Genomic DNA, 12,016 nt, shown 5'->3' with positions numbered 1-12,016 from the left:
ACAGGTACGAAATTCAGTATCGACAAAGGAGTTCAATCAACTTACCTAATTTGAAGCAGCAAGTTATACCTGTAATGGATAGAGGTGAAAAGTATAGAAAAAACAGAGGTAACCCCAGACCTCAAGTTCCTCATCACTGAATTTTCATTTAGACAGTAAGTATTTGAATCATTGATTAATTTTTATATCCTAAAACATAGTTTTAAGGAGTTTAGTTTCCATCTTGACATCACTTCATATGTGTTGTGGGTCACAATGGTGGTATGTGGGATTGTTATGCTTCTATCCTTGACCATCCCTCATTCTTTTCTTATAGAGATGTTATTTCCTTTGGATGGTTCTGGCTTGTGCCATGGTTGGGGGAGTTGGTTCCATGTAACTGGCATCCTTTCAATACCAAAGAGTTGAAACAATATGAAAAATTAACATTGTAAGGACCTACACTGACAAGCATACAGTTATGTGTAAAAGGTGGTCTTCAGTGAGCAAAATTGAAATTATGGCTAACTATCCATTGGTTGGTGGATCTGGAAGCAATGGGTGTGGTAGACCTTTCATCTTGTCATACTCAACCTGTTAATATGCTGTTTTGATTACAGCTCAGTATATTTTTGCCATTTAATGTATATTATATACTTAGCAAAATGTTGTACTGTATAGCTGATTATTTATAACTTAGGGGTTAGACATTGGGCCTCACCAGCTTCAAAATTCCACTTTAACCACTGTGTAGAGAATATGGTTTCATAAGTTGAAATCTGCCTGTATTGATCTTATTTTTAATGCAAATGACCTTCCAGAAAAGAAAGTTAATAAAACTTATGAACAGAAAATTAAAAAAAAATTAGACATAAGTGAAACAGTTGATGATGTTAAGTGGTTCACTACGATATTAGTGTAAGCATAAATAATTTATATATTTAGTGCAACACCAAAATAGGGTTTTGAAAATTTAACTCCTTTTTTCCCACTGTTTGAAAATAGATGTCATAAAAGCCATTAGTTGAGGTTAAAGCACATCTGTAGTTTTGTTTAGTATGAGATTCAAATATAATTAATAATGCAACTTAACTATTCAGATATTGAAAAATATAAATTATTATTGATTTTTATGAATTTCATTTTTTTCAAAGCATTTATGGAATAGGTCACTTTGTATAGATATTGTTATGAATATTTTAAACATATTGTAAAGTTCATTGCATATTTAACCTTAAAGAATTTTTTTTCTCCTTTTCTTATCATGTTGGCCATATTAATAATAGCATAATCGAGTTCTAGTTAGAACTATTATTCTTTAGAGAGAGGGGATATTTTAATTTTTCTTCACTTAACAAATAGATAAACCATATTATTTACATGATGAATAATTAATTGAATCTTTATATTGTATTTTAGAGAAGTTGGACAGTTCATTATAATCTGCACTTGTTGCTTCTGTTGTACTTGTATCATTATTCTAATTTCTCTTTCAGAACTAAGGTGACAGTTGGAAGAATATTAATAATACTATTTTGGATTTCAAGTCAGACTGTAGAAGGAAAAAAATGTTTGTATATAGATACATACAGGTGTGTATATGTGTATGTATATATATCATAATATATACATGAATCTGGTTTCTATAATGTGTGTGTGTCTGTGTCTTTTTCCTTTATCACAATACATAGTTAACTTTGCTTAAAACCACCAGATCTTGTAATAAAATCAATTGGCCATTTGCTGCAACATTGACTTTAAAGTTGTTGAATTTGTTACAATATTTAAACTGTGAGACCTTTGTAATCTATGAAAATTATAGTTAAAATTTACTTTGGAAGAGCTTATTTGCTGTGATAATTTTTCATGTTTTAAGTTCTCTATCTTGCCAGCTCATGAATGTTAAAATCTTGTAGTTTTGTTTGTCATACCTTGAGCAAAAAAGTATTCCAATTTGTTTAGATAATTATTTTGAAGTAGAGCCTTACTCATCATTAAAATATATTGTCAATACTGAAAATAAACCTTTGATTATGAACTGTACAAATCAACCACAACACTACAAAAAACATTATCTAATGAAGAAAACCTTTAAATTTATACCCCTTCATTCCAGTTGTAAGGTATAACTAGGTAATATGGGAATAACCTGATTTACAGTAAAGTTATTATATATTTAGGAAACAGGTGAAATAATGAAAAGGGTTATTTGAACTGTCTGTTGCTTGTTGCTCTGTTTCTTGACTCACTGTAAAAGATGATTTATCAGATCTAATTTGGCAAATATTCTCGTACTCATTAAGTGAAAGTGTATTTAACTTGTTAATTATATTGACAAAATTTAGCCTTCAACATTATAAATAACATTTAATCATGTTCTTGTCTTAGAGCTCAGCCTGTGATGCTTATATTTAGTTTCCATGTCAAGAAATTAATTTGATAAAATAAAAATGTACTTTGTCTACCCATAAATGCTGAAATAGTTTACTGGATTTTTGTTGGGTATATTGTTCAAATTTTTCTAATAACAGAAAATTTGTTGTAATAGTCTGTTGGTTATTATTGTTGAGTTTACCTTTATAAGATGTAAAGCAAACTAAAATTATTGATATAGTTCTCTAAAGCAGCTTTAAGAATGAATGTATAAAATTAATAATTGCATTAAGCATGTTGAAAAATAAGAAGAAAAAGTTTTTGATTAACTACTAGTAACTTTAGTTTCTGGAAATGGAGATTTAGTTATATAATAATTATAAAGTAATTTTGTTGAGATAAAATACCATTTAAAAGTATATGTATGTAATATCTATGGAATGTATTTATTAACCCTAAGTTGAAAAGAGACAAAGGAATTAATGCTTGCTTCTTATTATGGTATTGGGTAATTTTTTTTTATATGATTTTCAACAGATTGGGTGTATATTTAGAAACTTTTGTACAAATGATAATTGGCACACAGCTTTAGTGTCTAAGAAAAAGTATTCTGGAATTGATTCATTTGGAGCTATTCACCAGCTTAGATTTAATAACATGTTTTAAAACATCATTCTAAACCAATGGAAGAATTAGTTTTTTTCGCTTAAAAAACTTTTTTTTAAATCCAATATATATATTGAAGATTAAATAAGTTTTGACTGCTTGTCACTTACGTAGATATCATAATAATTTCTTATGATTCAGGTAACATCACTTAAAATGACAGTCGTATAAAGATTAGCATACATACACAATTTCCATGTGAAATTAGTTTCTCAGATTTTATTTCTTCATTTTAATTTTGTTTAAAAAAAACAAAAAACTTTGCACCATAAAACATCAAACCAACCAACCAACCATTTCAAAAATATCTGTCAATGTTTGGTGGCAATAAATTAAACTCTTCTTGGCCAATTTACAAATGTTTATTGAAAAAAAAAACAGTGCTGCCATCATCACAAGTAAATTAAATAAGTTTTTGTTTTGTAATAAGAATGAAGCTGGAGTATGTTATAATAATCTGTTTGATTTATTGCTTTTTTCAGGTATATCTTGTGTACTTTAGAAACAATACTGTATTCTTCATATGAATATATATATATACACACTTTCTTTTTTTAATTCCATGCATATGTGATATTTTTATTATCAGTGGGTAACTGGTTGAAAACAACTTTCTTTATGGAAATTTAATTTTTGTTCTTTTTTGCACTATAGGAGATCAGTGATTAAAAATGAATTTATATTTTGTGTTGTTGCACATTAACAAGCATTGTATACTTGTTTTAAAACTGTCAATGGTAGAGCTGAATGTATGCACTAGAAACTGTAAATTCAATATTGGTGGGAACTTAGTTTTCTCCTCCATGATAGTTACTTATTAGAGAATTAAAAAGGAAAATGAACTCAGTAAAATTATTAAAACATTCTCAAATGTTAATAATTCGTGTAGTCTTAATTGCTTCATTGTAATAATCTTATTGTAGTCATATCATATGCCCTAAGAGTAAAACTTGTTACATTAACATATGTTTATTATAGTTTAGTTGTTTTTATATGAAATGTTTGTAGGTGAAAGTATGGTTCAAGGAGATTGTGAACATGTCTTCCACCCACGCATATTATCTAGGTTTATCTCTGCACTGTTTTTTAGTGCTTTTAGGATTTTACTTTTAAAAGAATGGGCATTGTGAATCTATAGATATTTTGTGTTGCATCACCTGGTAGCTTACAGTTGTTATTTAAGAATTGTGAAAGATATTGACTTGTTTAACCACAGTCTTACAACTTGCATCAAAAGATGTAAACTTCTTAGTATTTTTTAATAAATGAAAATTAATACTAATACCTTTAAAAATATATTTAATTTGAGTGCTAGAGAAGTCAATGGACTTTATTTAAAGGGTTTTTCATTTTGTGTGCATGTGTTTCTTAGTACATTGTAGAATAACATGAACCATGTAATAAATGGGAAGAAAAAACTAGCTAAAAAACACATTAGTAAAAATCTCTTTTATAGTTTCTAGAAATTTAAAAGATACCAGTCTTTTGTCATTTTCTTTTTAGTTCCACGGTTTCTGCATGAATATTTTATTTTCATTGTATGGTGAGGAGAACAAGTCTAGTGTTAATTTTTAAATATTAAATGGTATCTTCTTTTTTTTGATTGTTTTGTATGATAATTATAGTTCTTTTGCTTCTTAATCAGGCCAAATGTAAACTTTCTTAGAATTAACTATTGTAAAAATGTGAAAAACTGGGATATGTTGCTTTTTATAATTCTTTACGTATTACTAAATTTAACTTGTGCTTTTATGTGTTATTTTTCTAAAAGAACTATATTATTACAGTATATTAATGTTTTTATGCCTTACTTCTAGACAAGTTTCAAACTACTATATATATATATAGCCACACACACATTAGTAAAATAACTTTAAAGGGTCATACAGAATGTATAATAGCTGCATAAAGGCAGGAAAGGTAGAAGGTAAATATACATAGGCTGTGTAAGGATGACAAGTAGGATGTAAGTACATAGAGGCAGATTCTGTTTTACATAACATAGAATATAAGATGCTGGATTACCATGAAATTGTATGAACCTATATAATATCAGGGTAAACTAGAAGGAGATACATTAAGTTGTGCTGAAGTTTGTCACTGGGTTATATAGCTGAAAATAGAACATAGCAGATTATTTTATAGAAAAGCAGATAAAAATGTAGATGAAAGCAAGAAGAAAGTTACTGGATTACTTTGGGCCAATGTAGAATGTGTGTAAAGACACATAGAACTTGGTATGGTGAGTTATGTTTATAGATGGACTGAGGATGTTGAAATAGTGAATTTTGTTTTAGTTTAGAAAATATACTGTCTTTGGATGGATTGAGTATGATGAAGGAATGGTACATTTGTTCTGGTGTATTATGTTTAAATAGACTGGAAATACTAATATGACTTAAGAGTGTTTTGTCTTTAGGTAGACTGGGGTATCATAGTTGTGATAAATTTGATCTGGTTTAGAAATGTATTTAGAGAGATTGGAAATACAAGTATGGCTTAAGAATGTTTTGTCTGTAAGTATACTGGGGGTGTTGTAATTGTAATAATTTTGATCTGACCTATAAGACTACTATGTTTAGATAAACTTCATCTACGAAAATGGTAGATGATGAAGTTTTTTGTTTTGTTTTTTCAGAATGTCATGTTTATAAGTAGTCTGTAATATCAAAATGATGATAATTGAAGCCTGGTTTATAAGTGTACTCTGGCTGGTAGACCAGAGATACTGGTTTAACTTGGGTGTTTTTATTACAGATAAATTAAAGCTTTGAAGTGATCATTTTTATCTTGTTTAGAACTTTAATGTGTTCAAGTGTACTGGAAATATTGATCTGGGGTATTTGTTACTTTTGGAAGAATAGTGTGTCTAGGTAGACAAGAAATACTGACTTGTTTTAGGGGTGTATTTATTACAGGTATATTGGACTATTTAAATAATGAAATTTTGATCTGATTTAGAAGTTAAATACATTCAGATGGGGAGTATTGAAATGGTGAATAATTTTGATCACAAATATATATTGATTATGTTTATGCAGATGTAGGATACTAAGATAGGAAGGATTTTAATCTAGCTTAAAATTGTGCTTTTGTAACTTGTGCAGGACTTTCTACATAAGACAATATTTGAGACTGTGGCTCTTCAAAACAGAACTTATGGAGTCAGTTTTGGTTTTATATAAAAAAAAAGAAATAAGGAAAAATGTTTGTTTTAGAACTAGAAATTTTGTGAAACTTACCAGGAGATACAATGGTGAATTAGTTTTTTAAGAAGGAATTTAATTTTGAACATTGTGATTATGATATGGTGATACAAGAAGTGGGAAAAGATAAAGTAAATAATTCAGTCATCCAATAGTTTCTTCCTTTTTCTGATTGAATGATCTGAAGTACCTTAGTGGTGACAATTTTCGTCATATGTTTATTTTAAAATAATTATGAGAAAACTTGTGGGGAACTTTCCAAATATATATATATATATGCAGTAAATTGGATTTCAGAAGATTTTATAGGGTCTATGTGTTGCATTTATTGTGATTACAAAGAAACATACAATATAGTTTATTACACTTGTATAGAGAGTGCTTAAGTTATATAAAGTAACATTTTTGCATTACTTTGGATAATGATAGATTTATGTTGATGTTTATTGATAAAAGCAGAGCCTTGATATTATGTAGCTAAAATTAAATGCTATAAATAAAAGTAGTGATTGTGTTGGTGTTATTTTCTTCATGTTTATTATTTGAACAAATATATATAGGTCTGTGTATTTCTCTATTTTTTATATAGAAATAATTTTTTGTAGCTTTTTTTGGTTTAACTGTTTATACTTTATATTGTTTAAAATGTTAAGTATCTAGTTTATTAGATTTATAAAGTGTAGGCACTTATGAATTCTAGTAGTTGATAATAATGAGAAAATAATTTAATGTTCATATGCTGTTTATATTATGAATAAACATTTGTGTTTGTGTCAGTTTTACTACTACCTTTTGTCTTGTGACTGCACGCTTATAAATCAGAGTTGTTTAGTGAGCTAGTAGGAAGAAAATTAACAGAAATGTTTTGAATATTAGACATATTTCTGTGGTAGCATAATTTAGACCTTTATTATAGCAAAATACAGTATATCAATGTTCCACATGGACTTATTCCAATTACATGCATAAGTAACAAACAATTTGTAAGTACTCTGTGACAAACATGCAACACAAGTGGATATTGTTGAAATGTCTGTTATTGTCATATTAGAGTAACGTATGGATGGAGACATCATTATGGCCCACCTGTTTGTTGTAAAAACATTTGAATCATTTATTAATGAACTGGAATTTTGTCAATGCATGAACAATAGTAGTGAGAGTTTTAGTAAAGCTAGATTTCAAAATGATGAAATTCTTTTTGACACTCAAAACTATTATAGGAAAGGACAAACTGAACGGTCTCATGCATACTCATTATTTTGTAATTGTTGCTGGTATGATCATTTTGCTTTCAGCTTTATATTCTATAATAATTTATATTGCTGATGTAGTTATTTGAATTTGTAGTTTATAGTTATTTCTAGATGAGCCAGTTTAAAAATGTTTTATTTTCAAAACAATAGAGCTTTCCTCTCACTTTGAAACAAGATTTAAGGGTCTAGGAAAAGCATGAAACTTAAGTATGTTTATTTACTTTTAAAATCAGATTTTTGTTTATTATAATATTTATTTATTCCACAGTGTATTTTGGCCATGAAAAGCAAGCACACATAGTGCTCAGGCCTTACTGTTTTGCATTATAATAATCAGATTATTGAAACTGTTGTGAAAAAGAAAATAAAAAAAATGACTAACCATCATTATTGTAATGTTTTCTATTTTTATTTTCTACAAGTTTTTATTCCATTAGTTTTGGACCAGAAGATCGTTTATATACAGATGATGATGTAATGCCCACAAGCTGATATACGAAATGTAGATGATATGCAGCTAGACCACATAGATAACATTAAGATTAAAATATGCTAATGTTTTTTGTCAAACTATACTTTAATACAGAATCATTATTCTCTATAAAAATAATCATCTTATCTTGATAAACATACATCAAAGAGAAATCTTGAATAGCGAATGTTTTTTATTAATATTGCTTGAATACACAAAGTCAATATTTTTGTATTTTATTGTTGTAAAATACGTTTTATTATAAACTTAATTCTTTGAAACCAACATATTTTGGGTGCAACTTTGTACTTTTAATTCTCCGACTTTTTTGACTCAACTATCCAGTTAAATAATTTCTGAGCTTGCATAATCATAATATTAATAATTAGTTATACAATGCGTCTTAGAGCCAGATATGGCCTAGTGATGAGTTTGCCAAACTGAATCTGAGGATGTGTGGCTCACGTCTTATCATAAAACCACTCTTCATAATTTGTTGCCTTAAGTATGTGATAAGAGTAAATGAACAAATGTCATTATTTGATTAAAATGTTCAAGAATTTACTGTCAGTTTAAAATTATGTCTAGCACAGATAGCTTTTATGTAGAGATGTATCAAATTTATAATGTTTGCTCACAACAGTTTTCTTTCTTAATAAAAATATATTTTAGTGTACAAACAATAATACCATTTATAGTAATGGTTATTACAAACGATTTATATACAAAATTTTATAAACTTACAAACAGTATTGAATCTTTCATCTGATTTGGAACTTCTTTGATAATTTATCGAAGGCTCGCAATAAACAAATTAAATCTGTGTTGATATAAGTACAATCCATTAAAGGGGAGCTAGCTGCGAGTTTTTTCACTTGAAGATGACCTAAGGAGGTCGAAACGTTCTTTTCTGCTTATCAATAAAAGTGTTAATATCCGTACCATTCGTTCTGAGATACATTTTTATTTCAAGTGGGTTTCTTGTCATCAAGAAGTTATACAACGTCTCCATAAAAATACTAACACACAAAGTTAATTTGCTGAAGGTAAACAGTTTGTAGTGTGTGAAATATATTCTTCAAAAAAAGAAACGCAAAAGGGATATTTTTGTTATTTTAAAGAGAAATATATGTAATAACGTTACAAGCTCAGAGTATGTGATGTTACACGTGTTAAGGCACTGATTGTCAGACCAATATGACAATAAAAGTTGTGCACTTTGAAAACGGAGGAAAACATCGGATTTTTCGCCAAAACGCATTCGTGTCCAATAAATTTGTTTGAGAGATTTGCATGTTCTGAAAGTGCAACATGTGGAAAATCCCTATAAAAGTGACGGGTTCTCGGTTTTCATAGCTCAGTGTGAAGCCACTGACACGTAATACAGTTATGCCAAGACTGACTGAAGCACAACGCCATTTGTCGCTTGGAAGCAGGCGAATCTCGATCAGATGTTGCCAGAGCTGTGAATGTTCACTCAAGCACCATCACAAGGCTATGGAATCGTCACCAACAACATGGATCAACTTGTGACTGTCCACGATCTGGCAGACCTCGTGTGACCACGCCCGCACAAGATCGCTACATCCGGTTACGTCACCTTCGGGATAGGACCACCACTGCGACGTCTACTGCTTCAACCATACCAGGGCTGCGTAGGATTTCCGATCAGACCGTACGCAACTGTCTACGAGATTATTAGGCCCCATGTGCAACCCATCATGATGAACGTCAACGACGTTTTTCAACATGACAACGCCCGTCCTCACACAGCCCGACTCACCACTGCCTTCTTTAGACACCACAACATCAACGTTCTTCCCTGGCCCTCCAGATCACCAGATTTAAACCCCATCGAACATCTTTGGGACGAGTTGGACCGACGTCTGCGACGGCGACAACCTCAACCGCAGACTCTACCTCAGCTTGCAGCAGCTTTGCAGGCTGAGTGGACAGCCATTCCACAGGATGTGATTCGTCATCTCATCGCTTCCATGGGCAGGAGATGCCAAGCAGTTATTGATGCTCACGGGAGCATATTCGTTATTGACGTTGAGTGACGTTAAACTTCACCTAGTGAGCGTGGACTTCGCCTTTGCAGACTTTGGATGTTCAGCAGTGAATGTGCAAAGTTTCACACATGTCATACAGAACTACCCGGAATAAACTTGTTAACAATGTGTCTCAAATTTTGCCTTTTGCGTTTCTTTTTTTGAAGAGTATATAAACATTTCTAGACACATATCTGTAATTTCCTGATTAATAAGCATTAATCACAGTTATAGCTTCCGAAGTTTACAGTATACCAACTGTAGCAAGCCACCAACAATATAGTGTCTCTTGGCATATCGATAAATAAACTTTAGACGAGGTTCTCGAAATTCCAGTTGTCAACATTACATGCATTTCTAAATACATATTTAATTAAAATAAAAATTAATATTAAATGTATAATAGTAAATCCATCGCACACTGCTTTTGAATTACATTATATGTACGCGTCGCATATATAATAAGATTCCAGGATATAAATTGTTTTTGTTTTCTTCCCGTCATTTTGTTTTGTAGGAAAAAGAACTGTAATTGCTTGTAGGCATTCATACAAATATTTAGCAGCTCTAAAAATTTATTGCTAGTTTTAGGCAAACAATGAATTAAGTAAGAAAGAAATGTATAACGTTGCATGAACAGCCACAAAGGGACCTGCAGGAAGTTAGGTGTACTTTATGCTTGCTTCATGATGACAAGAAACGCTTGAAGTGAAAATGTATTGTAAAAATGGCTGGTATTTGTATTAAAATTTTAAGACCCATACCAGCTGTCTTTAGAACATACTTATGCTTTCTTGTGTGCGTTATTTACGTGAATAACTCTTACACAAAATGTGTGAAAAATAAACCATTCAGTTATGATTTTAGTCCAAATTTTTGGTATTAGACAGGCAGTAACATTGCCTACATAGGGTTTATTCGTTGAAATGGTATTTGAAATATATCTTCAATAGGTCATCAGTACTTTATAATACTTTACAGGATCTTCTCGTTTTATAACATATCTATGTTATGACTAAGTTACAAGATCTGGGAATGTCAAAATGCTATAGCAAAAAGTGTGAATTTCTTCTTCATCTTTCTTCTCTTTTTTTATTAATTGCTGTAAATTCATGATTAATAAAAGGTTATCTTCCTTTTTATGTAATTGTAAAAAATTCCCATAAAAACCGCAAAATGCAAAACTGAAAATTTGAATGAATCTCCCCATGAACCTTCGTTCCAAATTTGGTGGTGGTCTATCTTCATGGGTCAAAATAAAGGTACAAAAATGCAAAAAGCCCATAAAACATGCAAAACAAAACCGCAAAATTACTTATATTTACGAATGAACCCAATAAACCTTCGTGCCAAATTTGGTGAAGATCCATCATAAGGGGTCAAAGAAGTGGTAAAAACCACAAAAGGAAAATTCCAGTGATGTCGAGAAAACCCACTTGTAGAGAAATATATATGTAAAAACGGCTCGTTTGGGTTGAGAAAATATTTTACGTAGAGGAGTGAAAACGTTTCGACCTTCTTCGGTGAACCTGACGATGGCCGAAGTAGGTCGAAACGTTGTTCACTCCTCCACGTAAAAAAAGTTCTCGACCCAAACGAGCCGTTTTTACATATATAAAATGAAAATTTGTATGTGTCTCCCTCTAGACCTTGTAAACTTCCAATTTGGAGAAGATTCTTCCACAACCCACAAAGTAGTTACATGGATAGATAACAACAGACTATTATATTTGTGTAGATAACCCCAAAACAAGTGTCAAACAATTTCTTTAATGCGACATAGTTTCAGACGAAGTATCCATTTTTGTAAGTATTAGTAAGTAGTAATATTTTTAATCATAATTCTAGTATAAAGGATGTTATCATTACCCCTTGCAGTTAATTTTCTTACAGAAATTTTGTGTTCCTTTAAAAACCTTAAGTGTAGGATGAAACAGCAGTTACCAGCTGATAACAGATAAACAACAAATGTTACAGTTGGAACCTCATTGTATTCAGAACTTAGTTATAAAT

General features: G+C 30.4%; 1 protein-coding gene across 9 annotated transcripts in view; it reads left to right on the top strand.

Moving 5' to 3' along the window:
* LOC143236652 (uncharacterized) overlaps positions 1–8,237 on the top strand; it is a 34,849-nt gene extending 26,612 nt beyond the window's left edge. For 6 of the 9 annotated variants that reach the window (XM_076475027.1, XM_076475025.1, XM_076475026.1 and 3 more), the window contains 2 exons: positions 5–155; positions 1,476–7,867. In XM_076475027.1, coding sequence (XP_076331142.1) covers positions 5–140 — 136 coding nt within the window. In that variant the 3' untranslated portion in view covers positions 141–155; positions 1,476–7,867. Of the gene's footprint in view, positions 1–4; positions 156–1,475; positions 7,868–7,902 lie in introns of those variants that run through there. The other 3 variants (XR_013019645.1, XR_013019643.1, XR_013019644.1) reach the window with 3 other exon arrangements.
* Positions 8,238–12,016: the final 3,779 nt, after the last annotated feature.

This window comes from Tachypleus tridentatus, chromosome 13 (genome assembly GCF_004210375.1).
Source record: "Tachypleus tridentatus isolate NWPU-2018 chromosome 13, ASM421037v1, whole genome shotgun sequence".
Classification (NCBI taxonomy): domain Eukaryota; kingdom Metazoa; phylum Arthropoda; class Merostomata; order Xiphosura; family Limulidae; genus Tachypleus; species Tachypleus tridentatus.
Note: the sequence above shows the minus strand (reverse complement) of the source record. Positions and strands in the feature narration are given on the sequence as shown.